The sequence below is a fragment of the Pipistrellus kuhlii genome, unplaced genomic scaffold (genome assembly GCF_014108245.1).
Source record: "Pipistrellus kuhlii isolate mPipKuh1 unplaced genomic scaffold, mPipKuh1.p scaffold_m20_p_2, whole genome shotgun sequence".
NCBI classification, from domain to species: domain Eukaryota; kingdom Metazoa; phylum Chordata; class Mammalia; order Chiroptera; family Vespertilionidae; genus Pipistrellus; species Pipistrellus kuhlii.
In genome coordinates this window covers 84,074,473-84,100,531 of record NW_023425515.1, presented here as the reverse complement: position 1 = coordinate 84,100,531, position 26,059 = coordinate 84,074,473, and the positions used below count along the sequence as shown (strand labels likewise).

General features: G+C 36.6%; 1 protein-coding gene across 2 annotated transcripts in view; it reads right to left on the bottom strand.

The window, feature by feature from the left end:
* Positions 1-722: 722 nt before the first annotated feature.
* The window catches only part of GBE1 (1,4-alpha-glucan branching enzyme 1), a 285,247-nt gene continuing 259,910 nt past the window's right edge, over positions 723-26,059 (bottom strand). For both annotated transcript variants that reach the window (XM_045584062.1, XM_036444398.2), the window contains 2 exons: positions 11,438-11,555; positions 723-1,467 (listed from right to left, as the gene is read on the bottom strand). In XM_045584062.1, the coding sequence (XP_045440018.1) occupies positions 1,411-1,467; positions 11,438-11,555 (175 nt within the window). In that variant the 3' untranslated portion in view covers positions 723-1,410. The remainder of the gene's footprint in view (positions 1,468-11,437; positions 11,556-26,059) is intronic.

Sequence of the window (26,059 nt, the reverse complement as noted above, 5' to 3'; positions counted from 1 at the left end):
CAGCATGCCAGTGCTATGGCATTAGCAAAGTCCTAGCATGTAGCAGCATCAGCTTGCACTGCTGATTCTTTCAGGAAATCAAATGATTACTCTACTTTCAAGTTAAAGCAAATAACATGTTTCAGACCTAGATTCAAGGCTTTATTTAAAAAGTTATAAGGAAGATGGTTAATATATAGGTTTAGCTCTGAGCTCCTTTTGCCAATTTCTTCTATTACTGACCCAGTTTTTTAATAGAAACACTATTATGTACTCCTTACTAGGCACAAATAATCAGACTAAAAACAACAATAACAAAAAAGAAGCAGTCAATACTAATGGAAAGGGGGAAAAATTAGATCTTTAAAAAAGTAACAGACACTTTATGTCTGTTAAGTACACTGTAATTTCTTAGTAATGAATGAATTATCCACCAATGACTTTAAATCTGTGGCCTACTATTTCATACTAAAGGGTAATTTCATGACTGAGAATCCCACTGAGTCAAGCTAGTTAATTCAGTGCACAGGCTGACAGTTGGAGATAGCTGAGATATCTGAGGTGGTCAATATAATTTAAGATACAAAATAGTACCTAGTGAAACAATGTTATTAACCCTCAGGCCTAGTCTATCATCATACATGCATATTCGTAGGGAAGTATCAGAAGTGAGATAGGCATTTTAATATTTGTTCTAAATCAACTCCCATACCAGTACAGCAAAATAAACATTAGAAAAGGCGATCTTGCAATTATTTTTATTTGCTGAAAGTAAAAGACATTTTCTGAAATGTTGCAACCTTCAGAAGACTGAATATCAGCACCTACCTAGATACTAAGTGAACAAGAGATCACAAAACTAAAAGCACTTATGAGAATGAAGCATGGATAAGTTCATAGATAATGACTTTTATATTACCTATAATACATCTTAATTTTATAGTTTGGCTAACCTATTTATCACATTATTTCTAAAGGTAGTTTGAAAAAAACATAGTGACAACCTCAGTACCTCTTAAGTTAGACCAAGAGATAATAGAACAGGTAAAGTCTCCAAATATCCATCTCAAGAAAATACTGGATCATACACTAGAAACATGATCATACATGACACATGATTCAAATTAGAATTTAAAAGCATCAAATAACTGACCAGGAAAGTAATGTTGTGTTAAGACATGATATATAATACTTCATTTAAGAATTCTTAGATATCTGGAAAATATAGTCTAAAATGCCTGAAACTTCCCTTCTACTTCTTCAAGAAAAGTTTGACATTCATTTGCATAAACCAATTTTTAATTTCAGACATCCGATGTTTTGGCTAAGCGCTGTATTTGTAGAGGAGATTCCACATTTTAAACTACGTGACAATGAGAACAGGAAAACAAAACACACATCTTTCCCTGGCGGAGCTGAAATCCAGGCTCTTCAGTGGGGCAGGTCCACATTCTGAAGGATGAGGGCCACTCGGCTTGGAATGTACACCTAGGTCAACACAAGCATGTCAGTGCAATTGAAAGAAATACTGAATGCGACATCATTAAGTTAAGGGGAATGATGCTCTCACAGATGCTTAGAGTTAGAGTTACCCATACAATATTGCAGACTCTGAGGAGCCTCAATGCCACCTTTCCACGTTTAAAGCAATCGCCACTAGAGGGCTCCATATGCTGCACAAAACCAAAATTCCCCAGACAGGGATATACTGGTAAATGGCACTAATTGCTATCCCAGCACCCTGAGGAGGAAAGGAAGGCTACCTTATAGGTCACAAGTTTAGTCTATTCAGGTGAATAAAAGTAATATACGAAGAACTACTTATCATCTTTTTTTTTTCTTCCTGTCATTTTAAGCAACAAATACTTAAAAGTATAACATAAGGTATCCTAAGGGTATTTTAGGCCCTCACCAATTTAAGACAATCAAAAAGGATGCTACAGCACTGAAAAAAAAAATACCCATCCTCTCCATGCCTGCAGAGTCTGGACACAGCTCCTTTTTTGTATGAGCACATCTCTCATCACGGCTCAGCACCACTTGTCTCTCTCCCCTTCTGTACTCACCAGCTCCAGACACAAGGCCTCTCAGTTCCTCAAACACCTCACCCTGCCCTTCCTCTGGGCATCTTCCATGCTGTGCCCTGTGCTCACAATACCCTGTACCTTGTTACTTCCTTATCTCCAGGATCTTCAAATATCTCAGCTCCATGAGAGGTGTTTTTTGACAACACTAGATATGACAGTTTTTCCATTTCATTTTCTATCACTGCACCACTTTTGTTTCTTTCTGAACACTTAACACAATTAGTGATTTTTTTCAAGTTTATGATCAAAACTCCCCCACTAGACACTGAGCTTTATGAGGGCAGAGACCATCTGTCTTCATACTTCTCTTTAGTAGTTGCTAAAAATTATTGGATGAAAGAAGAAATAACAAATAAAAGAATAAATAATGGTGAAATCAATATGTGCTCTGTATGTCTTATGCATCTTAATTCTGCAAATGATCACAATGTTTTCCCTTAAGGTTTTCATGATAAAGAAGTCTTACAACTCCTTTAAAAAATCAAATAAACCAATATAATTGGTTAGTTTTGATGAAAGCAACTTTAAAATATGGCATTTTGAGAAATTTAAAATGTGTGAATTTAATAACCAGGGCATAGTTTTTCTCATATTTAATGAATAATAAGATGATTTAGGAAATGATCATCATCATCATCTGAGAAAGACATCATAAATATAGTCATTGGGTAGCTCAATGTCTCCCAGTATTTTGCAATCTAGTGCTTCTAAAGATAAATATTATAGCCCTGCAGTCATTAATTGAGGAGAAAGCATGTATTTCAAAGCCACAAGTTATTTACCTAAAATTTGCACATTATTTTTAAGGTCATATAGCTTTTATATTTCATCACAATTTAATTACTGATGCAATCCCTTCCATTCACTATTTTCTTTTTGTGACAAAAGGAAGCTGGAGGTACCCATAATCAAAGCAGGACTACTATCAATGACCCAGACAGATCCAGTCCAAAGAATGGCATATTTCCATAATCAAGCAACACAGAATAAAGCAACTGAGGAGAAATAAAAGAAACCAACAGTCAGATTCAACCATTTCCCTCTTAAGTCCTTTCAAAACCGGCCTGAATCAAAAAACAGTGTCCTACCCTTTCAAAGGATATTGTCTTGTCCTTACTCTACTCTATGTTTAGTTTGGGGAATCAGAGTAACTAGATATTACTAATTAATGGGATAGCAAGATATATAATCAGCATGGTTCTGAATTGCTCTGTTGGGAATATTCTAAAACTGAAGACAAATCTAAATTTCTCAATCAGAACTTCAGTTCCCTTAACAGTAGAAATATTTCATTGGTATCATATGGTCCAACATGTAGACAAAAAATTCTGATAAGTGGAGTCTCCTGAGAAATATGCAGTGAAATACCCAAGTCAGGCCCAGGACAAATATGGAGTTTCCTACTCAGTGTGTGGTCAAGCAATGTATGAAGACAGATCACTGACAGGTCATGTCAACCTTCTATTTGGATCCTATTCAGTTTGGTATCTGTTTGAGTCATAACCTCATATTGATTTCTTTTTTATATATATTTTTTAATTGACTTCAGAGAGGAATGAAGAGGGAGAAAGAGTTAGAAACATCCATGATGAGAAAGGGCTGCCTCCTGCAAGTCCTCCACTGGGGATCAAGCCCACAACCACAGCATGTGCCCTTTACCAGAATCAAACCTGGGATCTTTCAGTTTGCAGGCCGACGCTTTGTCCACTGAGCCAAACTGGCTAGGACTGATTTCTTTTCTTTCTTCTTTTTAATGTATTTTATTGATTTTTTACAGAGAGGAAGGGAGAGTGATAGAAGGCTAGAAACATCGATGAGAGAGAAACATCTATCAGCCGCCTCCTGCACACCCCCTACTGGGGATGTGCCCACAACCAAGGTACATGCCCTTAACTGGAATCAAACCCAGGACCTTTCAGTCCACAGGTTGATGCTCTATCCACTGAGCCAAACTGGTTTCGGCAGGACTGATTTCTTTAATAATATTAAATGATAACTATAAATTGATCATTTAGAAACAATCTTAGCCTGTGATCTTTTGGTATTTAGCTTGCCTAAATTTAAAAGTAAAACAAAGGGATGACATAAAAAGTTCAATGTTTGTAATATGAGCATTTTCCTGTAATGCTCCAAGAACTCTCATTAAATGATGCAGGTTATTTTATGGAAGAAGCTTTATGATGCCTGTTCCAGTCACATGAGAGACCTCTTAAAACTATCTGCTCCAAAACCTTCAGTTAATAATTGTATAATATCATTAACTGGAATATTGTGTAATTATAGCATTTTTTTTTTCACTGTAGGATTAATTACCAGAATGAGTTTATTTTGCTGTAGAGCCTTAAAGATAGGCAACAGGAAAGAATTTCCCTAAGCAAGTTATTTTTCTTTACTCTGACTATATATGAAAATTTGAGGTTTCTTTATTAGGGTTCCAAGTGGTTAGGAAGTGACTACCAATTATACCAAAGGACTTAGATAACCAGAGCTAATCTTATGATGAGACAACTACAGGCATGCACAATTTGGGGGCTCTATACTTTAGTGCTAAGTACTGGCTCTATAACTCTCATTTTATAATTTTAATTCCAAAATGGTTTTGTTTCATACAGCAATAGAAAAAAATATGAATATACTTTAAGATTTAACATGTTTAAATATATTTAAATATAAACTATTTATATTTAAGACATGTATATAAAAACCATTTAGTATACATCTTACAGATGATATATAATGATACATTTACTTATGCCCATTTATTAGCCATGATGCCCTAAACACTTTGTAGCTGAGATCATATTATGAATATAGGAGATGTAATGTATGGCCATGAATTTCATTTTTTTCCAGGTATATTTACAATCCATTCTTCACAAGAAACCAGAATATCACAGTATAATCCAACTTGTTAATTAGAGTCACAATGCATAGTAATCTACCCAGTGATTTTTTACTACCTTACTGATTTAATCACTATGCCAACTATTAATATAGCTAAAAAAATAACTGATTGCCTGACCAGCTTGGCTCAGTGGTTGAGCATTGACCTATGAACAAGGAGGTTATGGTTTCATTCCAGTCAGGGCATATACCCAGGTTGCAGGCTTGATACTGAGTGTGCAGTGTGCAGGACACAGCCAGTTAATGATTTTCTCTCATCGTTGATGTTTCTCTCTCTCTCTCTCTCTTCCCTTCTCCCTGGAATCAATAAAAAAATATATTAAAAAAAAACACACACAACTGATAACATAACAATCTATTGTACTATGTCATCCAGGAAAAGTATTATCTTCATCTAGAATCATAATTAAATTGCAACCATCCTATATAATAAAAGCTGAATATACTAAATGTCTGGTTGTCCAGTCGTCTGTTCAACCAATCAAAGCATAATATGCTAATGCTACGCTAAGGCGGCTCAGCTACTTGCTATGATGTGCACTGACCACTAGGGTGCAGACAGTCAACTGACTGACCAGTTGCTATGACGTGCACTGACCACCAGGGTGTAGTCACTCTGACTAGTAGGTTAGCTTGCTGTTGGGGTCCAGCCGATTGGGACTGAGCGAGACAGGCTGAACATGCCATGGAGCCCTCTCACAGTCCCTCCCTGGCTGGCCAACCTCTTGCAATCCAGCTGAGGGACCCCTTCCCCAAGAGAACAAATTTTGTGTACTGGAACTCTAGTTAATTACATAAAAAGGTATAAATTTTTGAAAACAGAATATTTAAAATAATTTTAAGTAAAAAATAATTTAAAGGCTAATTAAAAAATTTTATTAGAAATTGTTAAATTTACCAATAGTACATAACAGAAGGGTGAGAACATCACTCAATGAAAGTTCATTATATCCATGTTTACAAACATATTTGTTATATAAAAAATATTTCAAATTATTTTGAACAATATGATTAACAAAGTAACTTTAATTTTCATAACATATGCTATAAGAAAAAATATTCTAATTCATTATTTTATACTAGAGTTATCAGAAAAGTGCTGCAATAACTATTTCTATATAGAAATATATAGAATATATTTCTATGTTAGAAAAATAAATTCTATGTTAGAAATAAACAGAGTAAACTCTAAGAAGTTTGATTTTTTGTGTGTGTGTGTAAAAAAAATAAACATTTTCATAATTTTGGACAGAGTAAAAGACATTTCCCAACTGCTAAGTTGTAGTTTCAATACTTACAGCTGAGGAACAATAAAAAAAGATGTATTTATGCCAACCTCCATATTTAAACCAAAAGTCTACTTCTGAACCCTCAAATTTAGAATAGGAATACAATAGTCTCCCTTTTCCATGGCTGTGCTTTCTGCAATTTCAATTACCACCAGTCAACCGTGGTCCAAGAATATTAAATGGAAAATTACAGAAATAAACAATTCAAAAATTTTAAATTACACGCCATTCTGAGTAGTGCGATGAAATCTCCCACCATCCTTCTCCATCTCCCTCAAATGTGAATCATCCCTTTGTCAGCATCTCCAGGCTGTATGCAGTATATACTTCATGCCTGATAGCCATTTAGCTGTCTTGGTTATCACATGACTTCGCAGTATCACAGTGCTAGTGTTCAAGAACCCTTTATTTTACTTAATAATGCCCTTAGATGCAGGAGTAGCAATGCTGGCAATTAGGGGAGACCAGTGAGAAGCAGTGAAGAGCTTCCTTTAAATGAAAAGATGAGTAACGTACAAAGGTATTTTGACAGACCACATCATTTAACTTTATTATAGTACTAGAGGCCTGATGCATGGAATTCATGGATGGGTAGGGTTTCTAGGCCTGGCCAGCAATCAGGACTGATCTGTGTGGCAACTGGTGGGATCGGTTGGGGCCCCCACTGGCATCTGTCTTGACCAACCTGGCACCACCCACTCACTGGCCAACCCCCTGCCACTACCATTGATTACCTCTCCTCTGCAGGAGGTAACCAGTGGGGAGATAAGGGAGTGGCGCTGGCACGCTCACCAGCTGGCCCCAGCCCCTCCGCCCCTCTGTTGCCACCACTGGTTGCCTCCCTCTGCAGGGCAACTGGCGGGGCAATTGGGGGCCACTGATGGCACCACCTTGGCTGGCCTGGGGCCTGCAGGAGACAGTTCCTGCATTGAGCATCTGCCCCCTACAAGTCAGGGTGCTTCACAGTGACCAGTCATTCCACTGGTTGTTCCCAGGTTCAGTTGATTTGCATTAAATAAACTGTTCTACTTTATTATAAAACTAGAGGCCTGGCGCACGAAACTCGTGCACAGGGGTAGGGGAGTTGTCCCTCAGCCCAGCCTGCACCCTCTCCAATCTGGGACATCCCTCTCACAATCCAGGACTGCTGGCTCCCAACTGCTTGCCTGCCTCCCTACCTGATTGCTCCTAACCGCTTCTGCCTGCCAGCCTGATCACCCCATAACCACTCCCTGCCAGCCTGATTGATGCCTAACTGCTTCCCCTGCCTGCCTGTTTGCCCCTAACTGTCCTCCCCTGCTGGCCTGATTGCCCACAAGTGCCCTCCCCTGCCGGCCATCTTGTGGCGGCCATCTTGTGACACCATTGTGGTGGCGATCTTAAGATGACATCGTGCGATGCCGCCTAGGCTTTTATTATGTAGGATCATTATTGTTACTCTCTTACTTTATCATAGATATGTATGTGTAGAATAAAACATAGCATAGAGTGTTTGGTACTATTTGTGGCTTCAGGCATCCACTGAAGTCTTGGAATGCATGCCTGTGATTAAGGGAGGACTACTGTACAAAGACACGCTTCTTAATGATAAGGAGCCCATCTGGAAAAGTGATGCTAAAACTATTGCTTTATTCACTTTTCACCATTGATGTGTTTGCGTTACTGTAAAGGAATCTCATTCATTTCATTTTAGGTTCAATAATCTCTGTTCTTCCATTTGTGTCATGAAATTTTAATTTATGCAGCAAAGAAGAGAAAGTAAGATTCCTCCTCTCTACCTCCCACCCCAGCCCCCTGGCTCTAGTGCACTGATGTATCAGCCCCTGTATCAGGAACCAAAATATAAAGAAATTATTATGCTAAAATGGACTTCCCCATAATGGCCAGTTAAGCAGTTCTGCCCTATTGCCTCTTGGCCGTTGTGAGATTCTCTGACTTAGCAAATGCCTTTCAGCAGCACACCTGCTCTCCTCTGCTGTGTCCTCTGAGGGAGCATGCGCAGAGGGCGCTGGCTGGCACTGTGCTGCTGCAGCGGGTCTGGAGACTTTAAGATTCCTTCCTGCCTTTTGTTACTATCTTTGAAAACAGATTTGATACTTATTCAGCAGATCCCTTGGATTATTGAGCTTATAAATTAAGCTTTAGGCAATACTGTGTACTAGTTATGATGGACTGAACTTTTATGGAGGGATGTTCCACTTTTGTCTCTCCCCTGTTATTCTAGGCACGTGGGAGGCAGAAGTGATCTGTGATGAAATGAGACCTATAGCACTCTGGTCATGGTCAAGAAACTTGATTGGATCCCAGTGCACACGAATCAGTTCCATTATAAGAGGTTTGGTTTTTTAATGCCATTTTTCCCTCTGGCTTTTTGAAGGAAAAGTCTGGCGAGAAGAAACCTATTTTATTGGATTTTCTGGTCTATTCGTGGACTTGTATCCTTACATTAAAACTACTGATCACTTCCTCTGGAGCCTCAAGATATTTAAATAAGTAATTCCTGAAGCACCTGCCATCTCTGGAAACAAGGTACTGTTTCTGTGGGGAAGACACAGCTCATATTCAGACCTGGTGGATGGATCACAATTCTATTACCTGCAGTGGCTAAGTTCTCTCTGTTCTGTTTCTCAGGTGCTTGCCATACTGTATCTCTCCACCTGTTATTGAGACATGTATATTCTCCATTCCACTTGCCAATTTAGAACTGCACATTTCTTAACTTGCAAGATTAATGCAATTAGTGCTTGAAAAGGAATCTCCTGGCTGTTCCTGCCACTGGTTAGTTGGCTTGTTTTAATTATGGCAGAATAGCTCTGCTTTTACAAAAAGGAAAAGATGCCAAGATGGTCTGTGCCCACCGCCAAAGGATGTACATTATAATCTTATAATTTCCACAAAGCTGAGGTCTTTTTAATTGCATATCTTCAAGGCACCTAGTTATCTTGACATACTTAAAATACCTAAAAATGACTGAGTAGCCATGACAATAATAACTTTAAAATACATGTGCAAGCCGAAACCAGTTTGGCTCAGTGGATGGAGCATCAGCCTGTGGACTGAAAGGTCCCAGGTTCGATTCCTGTCAAGGGCATGTATCTTGGTTGCGGGCACATCCCCAGTAGGGGGTGTGCAAGAGGCAGCTGATAGATGATTCTCTCTAATTGATGTTTCTAATTCTATCTCTCTCCCTTCCTTTGTAAAAAATCAATAAAATATATTTTTAAAAAATACATGTGCAATAGCATTTTGAAGTTTCCAAAAAGCTTGGCAGTGCTAATGAATTTATGCCTACTAAGAACCTTTTGCTGTAGGGAGAACACTCTTACTAATCCTCATTATATTAATGAGGAAAACTGAGGCACAAAAAAGTTAAAATATTCAAGCTTCAAAGCCAGTAAATGGCAGATGGGGGCTTGATCCTAGATTCTCTGCGGTGACATTCTTAGGTGTTTTCAGTTAAGAATTTTATTACATAAAATTTTGCTGTCTGAATCTTTCTCCTTTCTGTCTAGTTTAATTGGTTCAAGTTCAGCTTTCTCACAAACAGTGCTGCCTGTGTGACTTCTCTTTACAAGATGAATTACCTTCCCCAACCCCTCAGGGGTCGCTAACTCTTGGTTTATTTCAGAGCTTAACGATAGTTTTCTTACTCATTTCAGAAACTATGTTTGTCACTCTTGGTTTACATAGCAAAATTGAATGTTCTAACAAACTACAGCCCTCCCTCTGAAAAATGCATAGGCACCTATATTTATATCAAAAGACATATCAGTATCACCACCATCACCCATATGCATACACATATACTTAGGGCAACGCCACATCTCCTATGGCCTCTGCACTTTCTTCAAAGCTTTTACTCAATGATTTCATCTTGTCCTTTTCATTTATTTCATGCCATTGTCTTTGGAACATCAATTTTGTATATAATGTGGTGCTTTACAAAGTGAAATGCTGGCACAATTAGTCCAGCCTTTCTGGCTCAGTGGTTGAGCATTGACCTATAAACCAGCAGATCACAGTTGGATTCCCAGTCAGGTCACATGCCCAAGTTGCAGGCTCAGTCCCCAGGAGGGAGTGTGCAGGAGGCAGCCAATTGATGATTCTATCACATTATCGATGTCCCTCTCTTTCTCTCTCTGTCTGTCTGTCTGTCTCTCTCTCTCTCTCTCTCTCTCTCTCTCTCCTCTTGCTTCCCTTTTGAAATAAATAAAAACATATATTAAAAAGAGGAGGGAATATAGTAGAAAAATGAGGAAGCTGGGGTTCCAAATAGATTTCTCCTGCTTGACTTAAACTTTGAAAAATGAAAGAATTTAACAGCTTTAATAAAGCTCTATACATTTTAGATATATCCTGGCCTCGAGAAAATAAAACAAATATTAATCCAAGACCTCCTATGGTGAAAATAATGCAGATCTAAGTCAAAGAAATGCAAGGGGGGGGGGGAGGGAAGATGATGGTGCGAGAAAGAAGCAGGAATATGACTCATCAGGAAAAAAATATATAGAGAGCAGGTGCATGTGCAGTTGAGCTTATTATTTTTGGCAATAAAGTAGAATTCTTTCAGATCTGGAAAGTCTCTAAATTATACATTTTTAGAAAGAACTTAAATCTAGTAGTTTGAAGCAATATTCTTTTATTTATGTTAATACACAAAGTGAAAATTAGTTATATAATTTAATGCTTTCTTCCATAATATGAAGAAACCAGATAATTTTATAAATAGAATGAATTCAGTCCCTGACTGACTGCATGAAAGAAAAATTTTTTTTTCTTGATTATTTTAAGCTGTTTTAAATTAAACCTCATTAGATAGTTAATAACGTAGAAATCTGGTTAATATTATAGAGGAAGCAAGGACAGAAAGTAAACTGTGACATTAAAAATAGAAACGTTCATAATAGAAAACATTTTAAAATGTCTTCCTCTTATTTTTTGAGAAATAACTCAATGCTATCAAATTCAAGCTTTCCCACCAAATGTCCCTTCTCATGTTTTCCAAAACCCAATTCAGTTGAGGACCACACATTGCATTTGGTTTTTAACCATAGTTATCCTTTCCCACTCACGTTGCATGTTGCTTGTTAAAAACTTATCTCTTTGGACATAAACATCACTTTAAAAATAAAGGATTAAAGTTGAATGCAATGAAAATATCTTAAAAACCTTACTTACCAAGAGAGAATGGGGAAGCCCATTATGTTGGAACGCCTCAGAAAAGAAATCGGTACCGTGGTCCAATCTCTGGTGTCCTCCATATTCTGCCTCATCTGAATCGAGCACAATTTTGAATGTATGGTTCTTAAGGAATCAGACCGGTTTCAGGAGTCGAATGAGACACGGTAAAGTATGTTCTCAGACAGCAATTTAAAAGTGTGTATACTGAATACTGTGAAATCATAATTTGTGCTAAATATTCATTCCTATTAGATTTCGGAGATTCTCAAGTTTGAAAAGGGCTTCATAGGTACCTAGTCCACATCCTGATGGGATCCTTGTTAATCTCTTACCACAGTGCATCTCCTGCTCATCTAGCCTGGGCCTGAATATACTATTCATGAGAATCTATATCTCTCTTAATGCAATCCATTCCATTTGTTAAAAATTCTCAACCGAGAACAGCAATTTTACTGCTTGTGATTATTTCTACCCAGAAAATCCATAAGTTCAAAATACAGTAACCATTCAAATATTTAATAATAGTTATGTTATCTCTATATGTTTTATATATATATATAAACATATTAAATATAATATCAGAACCTTTGGTCAGCCCTCATTTGATAAGGTTTTTTAGTTCTTCCCATCTCTGAATTCATTACAGCTTTCCAGTTCCCAGTTAAGGGGAGGAACACTGAAGTGAACCAAGTGTCCATGTGTGGTCTGAAGAGTACAACCAAGAGAGCTTACTCTTCCCAGTGGTCACAGTCAGCACATTGCTAGTAATACACAAAATAATGTCAAGACACTATCCATCATGCCACAAGAGGATTCATGTTGCAATCACATGATCTTGCTACAATTTAACATGTGGTTCTTTATTGAGTTATTAGGCATGTTAGAATTACCCTCTTTCCACAAAACAAACTATGGTTATGTTCAAATTTATTATACTCAGAACATCTAGACTTGAAACTTTGACACAAAACTCCACAAGAAAATGTAATAGGTACTTAGAAATCTTAAATTTATATTTTAAATTGAATTTATTGGGGTGACATTGGTTAATAAAATTGTTTCAGATGTATAATTCTATAATGCATCATCAGTATATTGTATTATGCGTTCACTACTCAAAGTCAAGTCTCCTTCCATCACCATTTATCCCCACTTTTTCCTACTTTCTCCCACCCCCACTTACCTCTGGTAATTGCCATACTGTTATCTGTATCTATGAGTTTATTTTTGTTTGTTTGTTTGTTTTGCTTAATCTCTTCACCTTTTTCACACACCCCTTCCCTCAGACAGCTGTCAAACTGTTCTTTGTATCTATGAGTCTGCTTTTTATTTTATTTGTTGGTTTATTTTGTTCATTATATTCCACATATAAGTGAAATCATATACCAGTTCCTGTCTTTCTCTGGCTGGCTTATTTCACTTAGCATAATACTAGTAATCTCCAGGTCCACCCATGCTGAGAAATCTTAAATTTCTTTAGTCTAAGGAGGGATATAAATAGGTTTAAGTATTTTGTATGTTTTTTGTTCTGGTATATAAATCTGTAATTTCAGAAATGTTTGGATATTTTTATTATAGCAAAATTCTCACTTTAAGAGTACACGTAGGTAACAAACAATTACCATCACCGTCATGTATAGGGAATCCTGTTTAGGCAGGAGATTCAGATGGACTTGTTTATAGGAAATTTGCTGGGACTAGTGGCTCCATTTCACTCAATCCAGGTCACCCTGCTCTGATTCAAATTCAAATGGATAATCAACACATTAGTGTATTTAAAGAAGAAATACACACACACACACAGATTGATTGAGATTCAAAAGATGACTATTGGGCACAGGCACATTCTAATGTCACTAAACATAGCTAGAAATAAATTGAACACACCAATTTATTTAGTGGTAAAACATGAATAGTGAAAATAAGTAATTGGAGACACAGTAAGTAAATGAAGCACTGTGGAATGAAAGGAACTACTAAAACAAGTTTAGCTTTCATTCTTCATCCTAGTTAATGAAATACTTATACAAATATTCAAAAAGCAAAAACATAGCCATGGCTGGTTAACAACATAGATTATTGGTAGCAATGTCAGAAGAAAGCAAGTGTAACATTAAAAGCAGTGGATTCCGCCCTAACTGGTTTGGCTCAGTGGATAGAGCATTGGCCTGCAGACTGAAGGGTCCCAGGTTCGATTCTGATCAGGGGCATGTACCTTGGTTGCAGGCACATCCCCAGTGGGAGGTGTGCAGGAGGCAGCTGATTGATGTTTCTCTCTCATCAATGTTTCTAACACTCTATCCATCTCCCTTCCTCTCTAAAAAAATATCAATAAAATATATTAAAAGCATTGGATCCCAACCAGGGGATGATCATTACTGTTAGTTGGGTTATTATAAGGGCCTCACCAAATGAGGAATTATGTTATTACAAGAAAGTGGGAATCTATAGGAGCATTAAGTATTGTCTGAGGACTAAATTATGATATTATATACATTTGATACTATATTTCAAATAATGCATATTTTATTAATAAAATATAGATTCATTAAAAAGACAGAATTTATACTGTTTTTGCCTATATAATCTCTCAATCAAAGAGAACTTGTTCTTTCAGAATAACTATTATGTAAGGATCCATTTCTTTTTGACATTGAAAGGGGTGATCATACTAAAAATGGTTAGAATCTACTCAATATATGTAATTTGTAGCCATAAAGGAAAAGCTTTCAAAACCCATAATTAACGTTTCAAAACATCAGCTTAGACCTATTTCTCTGATCTATAATTTGAAGAAAAAACTTTGCTGTGGCCATTTTTGGAATTACCCAGCCCTCTGTGTATATTAACTAGGGAACACAATAACTTCCTTCAGAAAATACAACCCTTAACTCCAGAAAGTCCAATGACTTACTGGACTTTCAAAGTAATGATTACGAAAGAGCTTAATCATTATAAATTACTACCATATATCACTTAGGTATCAGGAAAACCTCATCTTTCCAGAACATGGCTTAAAAAAAAAATTTTAAAATAGATTATTTGAGGAACTGGATATTTTCCCCCTATTCTCTCATTCAGTACCTCACTATCCCCTGGTCGATAGCCTGAGGCTTTTAAGTCAGAGTGGAACTGGGACTGTAGATGGCGGCAGGTCTCTGAAGGCCTTGAGTCTTTGTCTGATTTACTACTGAGCTAGGAGAAGCTAATCCTGGTGCACACCTTGGTACTTTCCAAAGATACCCAGCCCCAGCAGAGGGAGCCAGAAGCTATAGATTGCTTACAGCTTCAAACAGGGTACTCAGGGTCAGTCTCAAACTGTTTGATATTGTCCTGTGAAAGGGATTGGGAGACATAGCATATCTACAAGGACACAAACCCAAACAGGCAGCCAAAAAGTGGAAACAAAAACAAAAACAAAAAAAACAAAAAAAAGAAAGAATTAAGAGAATTCTCCAGAAGAGCTAAATGAAATGGAGATAATAAGTTCATCAGACATAGAGTTTAGTAAATTTAGTATAATGATGACAAAGATGCTCAACAACATGAGAAAAGATATAGTAATCATGAAGAATGACATAGCACTAGTAAAGAACACAGTGCAAGGAATGCATTGATATGGGACAGCAGAGGCTCTGATCAGTGAATTAGAGGACAGGGTAGAAAAAATCACTAAATCAGATAATAAAAAAGAAAAACAATAAATAAAACAGGAAGCCAACTTAAGGGAGCAGTGGGACATGAAATGTAACAATATTTTCATAATAGGTGTGCCAGAAGGAGAAGCAAGCAAGCAAGGGAGAGAGAACATGTTTGAAGAAATTATTCAGAAAACTTCCCTAACTTGGTGAAGGAAAAAGTCACACAAGTTCAGGATGTAGAGTGTCCCGAGCAAGAACTCAGATGGTAAGGAAACTGATGCTCAAGTTGGAGAAACAAAAGTGGAAGAAGGGAATCTATGTGCCCAAAGACCCACAATCAGTTCAGTGGCCGAGATGGAACTCAGATATAATTCAAATGTAGGTCTAATTATCCTATTCTTACAAGAAGGCACTTGTTTTATGCTGAGAACCAGACAAAATGTTTTCATATGAAGTTTCTTGTTTAATGCTAGAGTTGAGATATAAGAATAACGAGGCCATAATGAATAGGCAGAGAATAAAAATAAGAAAAGCAGATAAATTGTCATCTATTGATACATGATTAATCTAAAAAAATTTAAAAGATTTGTATTAAAAAGACTGAATTCACCACATTCCATTTAGAGTCTGAATGTCTATGAAGTTACTGCATTGGCTCTGGATCCATTTCTTATTCATTAGGTTCTTTTGTTCATTTTATCCATGAATATAAAATACTATATAATATATTAAACCAAAAGTTTATCTTGCTCAACTTGAGAAAATACAATAGGAAAAGAATAATTAAAAGATAGAATAAAGGCAAATTTTTAAAGAAGATAAAATATATCCATATATAGCATTAGTAGAAACCTAATATGCTAAGTGTCCAGTCGTCCACTCAACCAATCAAAGCTTAATATGCTAATGATATGCTCAGGCTGCTCAAGAGCTTGCTATGATGTGCACTGACCACGAAGGGGCAGATGCTCCAAATGGTAGGTTAGCTTGCTGCTGGAGTCTGGCCAATTGGGACTGAGTGAGATAGGCAGGAAATGCCATGGAACCCTCCCCCGGTCCCTTCCTGGCTGGCCAATCTCCCGCATCCCTCCCAAATCCTGATTGTCCACCAGTGGAATCTCTCAGCCTGGCCTGCACCCTCTTGCAATCTGGGACCCCTTGGGGGATGTCAGAGAGTCGGTTTTGGCTGGATCTAAGAGACCCTGCTGGACATGAATTTGTGCACTGGACCTCTAGTTTAAAATATTATCATTTCTTATTTCAGATTCAAGAGCTTCCTAAGTATTTGATATATCTATCAATAGGTTAAAGTAGGTAAGAAGTTTTAAGCATTATTTTATAATCTATGTCCTTAAATCTGAAACCAGTAAGAGGCATGCTTTGAAGACTTGTACTAATAAGAGTAAAGACCAGGGAAGGCATGAAGATTCTTCAACTCAATGGCTCTTCAAACACTTCAAAAGCTACTGTGTTTGTTCAGGCACTTGATAAAGTGTCTGTTCAAAGTACAAGGATTTTGATATAAGAAGTACTATCATTTATATCATTCTGCACTTCACTCCTGCTGATGAAGCTAAGAAAATTTATTATAGGTAATCCCTGAGGCCTCAAACTGAGTGACAATGAAAGGGGTTCTCCAGTGTCTAAGATTACCATGAAGATGGCAAATGTGGTAAGTTCCCAAGTATCTTGAGATGTAAGACGTCATTTTAGGATGAAGTGTGTGTGTGTGTGTGTGTATGCAATAAAAAGAAAAAAGTTATCATGGCAATCATCTATAATAATAAATGTGTAATACGCCAAATACACTGGACATCCTTCCAGACAACCTTCCGGATGAAGCTGGGGCTGTGAGAGAAGCCTGGGTGCCAGGTGCTGCTGGTGGCCAGAGGGTAACCTGGGTCCCAGGTGCTGGAGGGAAGCCCGGTCCTGGGTGCCAAAGGGAAGCCAGAAGGAAGGCCTATTCTTCATGAATTTTGTGCATCAAGCCTGTAGTTGTAAGATAAATCCCAATTAAAGACATATTAATCCCAGCTGGTGTGACTCAATGGTTGACTGTTGACCTATGAACCCAGAGGGCACAGTTTAATTACAGGTGAGGGCATATACCTGGGTTTCAGTTCAATCCCCAGTGTGGGGCATACAGGAGGTAGCCAATCAATGATTCTCTCTCATCATTGATGTTTCTCTTTCTTCCTCTCCCCTCCTCTCTGAAATCAATTAAAAAAATATATATGAAAAATGTGATAAAAAATGTACATCTGAGAATTGATGAATAAAAATTTGGTAAATACAAAATATTGAACCAAAATATTTACCTTGCTCAATTTGGGAAAATATAGTAGAGGGAAAATGATGGAAAAAAAATTTTTAAGTAGATGATTGGGGTATCATTTAATACTATTTAAATATTTAGAAACAAACAAAAAACCAAGGTCATGGATACAGAAAACAAATTGGTGATTGACAGAGGTAAGAGTGGGGTTGTGTTGAATGGGTGAAGAAGGTCAAAAGGTTATGGACATGAAATTGGCATGTTGTTTTCAGATCTGAAGCTTTCATATCCCACCCATATTATTATGATTGCAGTAATTTCTGGGAGCTGAGTAAACTACAGGAGAATCTATATCAAAGGCAGAAAACATTAAATACGAAATCCTGAGGAACTATAAAAAACTATCTGGTAGAGTGAGCTGGTACTGAAAAGCAAGAAGAATTTTATGTTTGTGATTATCTAAATATAATTACCCAGTACAGGACTTGCCACATGTTCTAATGTAACCTTCCCTTTTTAAATTTCATAAACTGAATTTTATTTATTGCCAGCAGTAATCCACAACAACTTTGGCTATGGCTGTATAGCATTTCAAATAGATTTGTCACTTTATTTGATATAGCTAAATTATGCCTAGTTGATTGTCCTGAACCACAGAAAGGACCATAAATTATAGCATTTAGTTCTCTCTAGTCTGTTTCCAAATACAGGAGTACCAAAGAATTATGATGTGTTGTTGTATATTTTATAAATGTATATCTCTGGTAGTGTGAGGTTGTGTGTGGTGTGTAGGGAAGACTGTGTGTGTGTGTGTGTGTGTGTGTGTGTGTGTGTGTGTTTTAGGTACTTCCATCTTTCTGTGGCTTAGAATATATGATAATAAATATACATCTCTGAAAATAAGTTCTGATATTTTAATTATTTTTTCAAAAACAATTTAACTATTTTATGGCAATGTGTCATTTATTACTCATTTTCAAGGGAAAATATCCATTTAGCTTATTTTCTTCCCTTGGTTTTTGTTTAAAAAATATTCCAATACTATAATAATTTAAAAATAAAATAAAAACAGACAGTAATGTGAAAATCAATGCATAATTTACTATTAAATGTAATAAAATGATATTTTAAAATAAAATGAATGCCAAACAAAACCTCTAATAGGGGACAATATTCTTGTTTACTCTTAGTTCATATTAAAATTTGGTGTCCATGGTAAAATCAATAGCTTCATGCATGGGCTACAGATACGTACATGTTTGTGAAGACTATCTTCATTAAACATTTAAATGACAGCCACACATTTTACTTAAATGTAAAACAGAATTACACATCTAGTATAAGCTAGGATGTGACAATTTCATCTAAAATAGGTTTCTGATTTGACATGAAAAAAATTAACTTCAATTCCTGCAAGTTTACTTCCTTGGCTGTACATTACTAGAAAATATACAACACACAAAAGCATAAAACAAACTCAAAGAATGAAGGGATAAAATATCATTATCTAGCATATTAATTAATGTATTTTCATGCTTTTCTGAAAGGCATTTTCATGCAAATTATTAGTTTATTCTTAGGCATGTATAATAACACACATCAGTAAATAGCAAATGTAATGATAATACTAAATTTTTAGTGCTACATATTTTTTATGCAAATAGAAAATATATTCTAAGTACTTTACAGAATACTTAGACTAACATAATTAGGACCCTTTCTTTGTCCTATAAGATTATATAACTTGAATTTTAAAATGTCATTGTTTCTCACTAACTCAAGAAAGAATAATAAAAAAAAAAACATGACCATATTTCTAGCCTCACCTGCCTTGAAAATAGTTGTTCTGTGTCATTAAAAATCACCCAAAGAACATGTGAATTCAATTATTTGATGAAGCCCTAGCAATTACTTAGAATTGCAAAAGAAAAAAAAAACAGATTTTTATTCACCCTTTAATAACAAACTTTGTTATCAAAAGGAGTTTCAAACACACAGATTTAAATTTTTTTGTATTTACAAACACTATGCTTTTGAACTAAAAATACCTTTGACTTAAGCTATAAAGAAACACCTTTCCTCAAACCTACTCTAATACAGCCTTCAGTGGAGTCCAATGCAATACATATAAATGGACAAAATAATTGGAAACTTCAAAGCCCCTGAAAATAATAATGATAAGCAGTAAGTAAGCACCATCTCAGCCATTTCATACAGACAGACAGACAGACAGACAGACAGAAGAAACCCTAAAATAATAAAATACAGTGGTAGCATTAATGGGTTTTGAGGTCCAACAATTACATTTAATCCCAGTTCTGCCAATTCTAACTTGTCTCCAAACACGCTAGTGAACTTCCTACAGGCTGTTTCTTGTTGGTAAAACTGAGGTACTGTATCAGAAGTCTGGGAGGACTAACTGAAGCAATGTACATCAAGTGCTTAACACAATATTTAGCATTAAAAATGCCCTGATTATTAGATGTTGTTTATATTTTTACTAGAGGCCTGATGCAAGAAATTCATGCATGGGGGCTGGGGGCGGGGAGGGGAGAATCTCCTGCACCCTCTCCAATCCAGGACTCCTTGGGGGATGTCCGATTGCTGTTTTAGGCACGATCCCGAAGATTGGGCCTAAATAGGCAGTTGGACATCCCTCTCACACTGGACCACTTGTTCCTAATCACTCACCTGCCTGCCTGCCTGGTTGCCCCTAATTGCCCCTCTCCTGCCAGCTTGATCATCCCTCACTGCCTCTGCTTGTGGCCTGATTGCCCCTAAACCGCCTCCTGCTGCTGGCCTGGTCACCCCTAACTGCCTTCCCTGCTGGCCTAGTTGCCCCTCATCATCCCCCCCCACCAGCCTAATCTCCCCCAAGTGCCCCAACCTGCTGGCCTGGTTATCCCCAACTGCTCCACCTCTCCCCCCACCCCCAACCCCGCCAGTCTGGTCATCCCTTTGTGGACCTCCAGCCAGCCTGGTCACCCCACACAGCCTGTTGTTTGGTCATCCCTCACAAACCCCCCTGTCAGCCTGGTCATAGGCAGCCATTTTGTGAGGGCATGAGGGTTAATTTGCATATTACCTGTATTATATAGAATCATTATATACCCTACTAGACCATTTAAACTGATGACTTAAGTGATAAAAAAATGTAAACATGAATTTATTTATTCTCTAGCTTACTTTTTACACCCAACTTGGCCTCTTCTTCCTAGATGAGCTTTATTTACATTCCCTTCTTCCTAGAATCTGAACAGTTTACTTGTTATACAAAATGTTTAATATTTGAGCTTATACTCTTTGAGGCTGGACACCTTTTTAAATTTAAGCTATTGCTGCTCAAGCTTTTGAAAAGATTAAGAAAGTAGTATGAATACACTAACTGAGAAGCAAACACCTTCCACACCCTCTGATCCTTGTCCTGATTTTTCACCATAATATTATCAACTTTTATTTATTTATTTATTTATTTATTTATTTATTTATTTATTTATAATATATTTTATTGATTTTTTACAGAGAGGAAGGGAGAGTGATAGTGAGCTAGAAACATCGATGAGAGAGAAACATCGACCAGCTGTCTCTTGCACACTCCCTACTGGGGATGTGCCCACAACCAATGTACATGCCCTTGACCGGAATTGAACCCGGGACCTTTCAGTCCGCAGACCAATGCTCTACCACTGAGCCAAATCAGTTTCGGCAATATTATCAACTTTTAACATACTATAAATTTAATTATTATAGTTTTCTATCTTCCAATATTAAAATGCAATCTCTATAAAGGGTTTCTGTCTTTCCCCGTGCCCTCCTCCTCTCTTTTCTCTCTACCCAGGACCTAGATTAGTATTTGACATATTTGTTGAGTGGAACTTCTTTTTATTGTTTTCCTATCATAATATCCTCCTTGGGTTATGACCTATGCATGCTTTTGCTAAATTTAATAAGTTAATACTGCTTTGGCCATAAAAATACAACTTTGATTTTCTTCCCTCTTTTGATGAGGTTAAATTTTTAGATCTGTACAATATAAATTCTAACACAATTTCACTTCATTATCTATAAAATTTTACCTGGATATCTAAAAATATTTTTCCTTCTATTAGGAGAAGTCTCAGTCATTAAACAAATGTATGTCAATTTGGAGCAATAAATTCTCAGGTGAATAACTCTGGTTTGAGCACTCGAGGTAGTCATTTTATATAATTTGTAATTGGTGTGTTTGCTAAAATCATATATATAACACTTTGCATTTCCATTTGGCTGGTTAGCTTTCTCTAAACAGAAGGTTGAACTTAAGCACTTGATATCAAAATGACACATAAAATCATACATACATATATGCACGTGGATATATTTTCTACTATCTTTACCACCATCTGCTAGATAAAGACTACAAAGTACATAAACATGAAAATACTTAAATTCTGAAATCTTACTTTTTTATCCTTAAGAGTAAAAACATCCTTATTCTTAATTTGAAATCATAGTGACCAAGAATATAAGAAAGTTAATGTATATTGCTCTGTTTCTTTTAACTTTTAAGATCAAATATTAGAAAATCCTAACACTATAGGGCTCACTTTGTGCTTGAGAAAGCCAAATGAGAAGGGCCTGAGTTTGTATCCTGTAAACAAGTGTAAAGCAAATTTTGCAGATATGTATATGTGTGTGTGTGTGTGCATACAAGCATACACACACACACACACACACACACACACACACAAGCATCATCACTCCCAATCATTCCTAAGCACTTCTGGGCACATAGCCCATAACTATCATAGCTACACCTAGATTGATGAGTATGAGGGAAAAGATTCAAAGTAAACATTTCTTAGAGGCACAAAAAACATTAGTAGGAGGGCTTTAACCACACACACACACACACACACACACACACACACACACACACACACGATTGTTAATAAATCTATTTTTCAGGGGTAAAACAAATCTAATACAGTATCTTGCAATCATCTTTAGAACAATCACATAGGTTTACCTTACTAGGAAGACATAGAAAACAATAATAGAAGGAAATAATAAAGCTGCAAATTATTTGTGCAAAGTGCATGTTGTACAATTCAAAACAAAATCAACAAATACGTTGGCTATGATAGTCAAACACAAAGATGATTTACACAATTAAAATGAGCAAAAATTCTAGCACATTTTGTTTCCCCTTAAGATGGCAGAGTAGGTAAACAATGCGCTCACCTTCTCCCATGACACATCAAAACTACAACTAAATTATAGACCCACCTCTCTTGAAGACCACCCAAAGACTAGCTGAACAGAACTATAATAGGGTATAAAAATTACATAGCAAGAAAAGGAAATTACATAATTAAAAGCTCCTGATAAAAACTGCAGGGGAGTTCATCTCCCTAAACCCACCCAAGGCTCTATCTATTGTAGTGGCTAGAACAAATTAGCATTCCCATGCTGTAAAACCTATGCCAGTAATGTGGGTCTATTGTGGATACAATAACTTCTATGCTCAACTAAGAACATGAACTGTTAGCAAAATTATCTCTCACCTCTTTGAAAGTGTTCTTTTCTCTGTTCTAAGGGATGTGTAGTCCATTTTGCCTTTTATCCTCTAACATCCTTCAGCAACCTCTCATGACACTTTACCATTCATCACATGAAGCTGAACTATATTTAGGTTTATATGCTGTTTTAATTTAGGAAAATGTGAGTAGTCATCATTTTCCTTTAAAAGTTATTTTATCCTTTTAGAGTATGTTTGTTTAAAAATATTACATTTAAATTAATCTGTGTATTTGAGTGTCAGCAACCAGGATAGTATAACTCTGCAGAAAAATGACATTTATTGAGGTACCAATGACTTTTATAAAGAAAAGACAAGACAACAAATAAAATTTTAAGTAATTAGTGATTACGCATTTTACCTATTTTAATGGCATTTCTACATGGCAACAAAAAGATTAATTATCTGGTGCCCAAGTGAAAAACTGTTTAGAACTTAGGAGAACTAGATTTAAATCACATGTATTCACTCACTAGGAATATGATCTTGTGAAAGTTATAAATCTTTCTGATATTCATAGTTAGGTTGAGGATCAGAATACTTGCCTGACCCACATTGCTAAAACGACATGAGGGCAGAATTAGTATATGTAAATAAAAGCATCCATACATAGCAAAGTGTTACACATATTTAATTCCTGGCACTAATTCAGACACCATGTCCTAAGATATTCCTCTTAGTGTAACTGATTCTATAGAATGTTCATGGGCTGACACAGGTCATGCTAGAGATCTGCATCTCAAAAACTATTTTTGCATGCTCCCCAGTGTTTCCTAACAATAATTAAACATCACAAAATTATGTTTGATTACTAGGGAAAAGATCAAGGTAGGAGGGATGATTAGGGACCATCTTCCTAGAAAGTTGAAGCTTTGAGCATGTGTGAGTTCTTCAAGAGAAGAGAGCAAAGGATACAGAATAAATTTTTTTTTTTTTTTTTTAATTTGGATATGAGAGAAAAAGAGTAACACAAACAATGGGTAGAGAGAAAAGGGAAATCAAGATAGTTCTGAACTATATGGAGAAAGTGAGGTAAGGAAGTAAGGTGAGTCAATAGCACAAGAGTAAGAAATGGGTCTAGCAGGGCACAGCAGACTTTTAATTTCAGTATTCTGGAAGAACAGAAATCATTTTGTGGTAGTGAACTGGGCAATAAGAAATGAAAATAAAGTAAGATAAGAGAATGTAGGCAACAGAGTTAGTTAGTACCTAATCATCTCACCCTGTTCTTTCCTTCCTTTTTCAGATTTCTAGTGCATTTCTATGTTTATTTTTTTTCTCTAGTGCATTTTTAGAATGATAACAATGACCACAATAGCTAACAATTGCTGAGCCTGTAATATAAGCTGGATACTGTTGCTAAACCTTTCACAGGCATCACCCATCTAATTCTGATAATAATTCTACAAGTAGGTGTTTTACAGATGAAGAAAATAAAAAACAAAGTAGATACATTTCATAACATGAACAAGTGGGACAAACGTAACTGAACCCTCAGACGATCTTATTCTAGAACTCATGCTCTTAACCACTCTCCTAGTAATGAGAGCAAATGTCTCTATCTTTACAATATAAGAACCACTACTACCTGTAATGACCCTACAAGCGACATGAGTCTTTGGGAGATAAAAATATTAAAGTAAGAGAACAAACTGAAGAAAATGTTTCAGAGTCAGAAAAGAAATGCTACCACCAGTGCAAACTATTTTTCTTTTGTTTTTCTTAGCTGAAAAATAAAGGAATAGTGTTGGAAGAGAAGGTAGAAAAATGAAAAATTGACTATCTCCTAAACAATAAAGAGTACATGGCAGGGTTGGGGGAGGGGGATCACAGTAATATTTAAAATTTTACAAAGCAATTAAATTTTCTATTTTAATTAACATTCCTACAATAAGATACTTATTGTTTCCCAGTAAAAGGTAATATGGTTCAACTTAATTAAATTACAAATTAAATAATTTTTCTTGATAGCATCTACAGAATACCTTCCTTATTCAACAAATGATAATAATACTGCTAATATTTAACCTACTTACAATTAACTGAAAAGAAACAAAGGGAAGGCCAAATATTATAGGTATTTATTTGTGCAGCATTGCCAGGAAGCTGTTTAACACTCCCCAGGAAGCCAGGGTCTATACCCAGCAGATGGCCTGGGAAAGGGACTGGGCAGGGGAATAACAGATGCAAGCCCAGTGAAGTCTGGTTGACATAGAAAGGTACTTGCTGTCAGTCACACCTGGAAACAGGTCATTGGCCAGAATAGGTGTGGCCACTACAAGTGTGGGTATATTTGAGATATTTAATCTCCTGAACAAAAGACTTCACTCTCTTGGTCTGCACTCTTGCTCTCTTGTATTTTCGGGACTCTTGTTGTGGGGGCACCCTCTCTTCTCTCGCTTACATTCACCCACATGGCCCCTGGCCACGGGTACACCACACAATGGACTGATGGACTGCAGCTGGTCTAATGCTAAACAGGGCCCAATTCCACCATGGAACGGAAGCTCTGGATACTGGCTTTGCTTTTAGCTCTACTGAATTTCAGCTGCACATCTTGCAGACTGGATTTAGGGAAATTGGACTGGAAATTGAGGGATGTAATTCCAAGAAATTTGGCTATCTCATCTTCCAGTGGGGGCCTCCGGAAATGCTTATTCCAGCAGTACCCCAAGAACCCCATTTTCACTAGCAATGGAGATAGACCATCCAGGCTTTTCTCTAGTAATAATACCACATAACTACCACAAATAACTACTACATATAACTATCACAAATAAACACAGTTAACTACACAGATACATTTTGCAAATATAACAGGAATGAATTATGCATTTATCTTTAGGCCAGCAGAAACTACATTAGGACAATAAGGGATGATTCTTACAAATGGTTATACTGAAGCCACGATTTCCAAAAACACACTATTCATGGCTCTACTTTTTCTACTTACCTCTGGAGAAACAAACTCTCCTTTTGGTTGTAGCATTCAAACCAAACCATATTCTTAGAAGCCCTTAAATTATTATAGTGAACCAGTAATTACATTATGGCTTAATTTTAAGAAATCTTCTGGAGGTATTCAAGTGCCCTTTTCACAAACAAATGAAACACTGACTACTCAGTTTGACGCTGTGAGATTT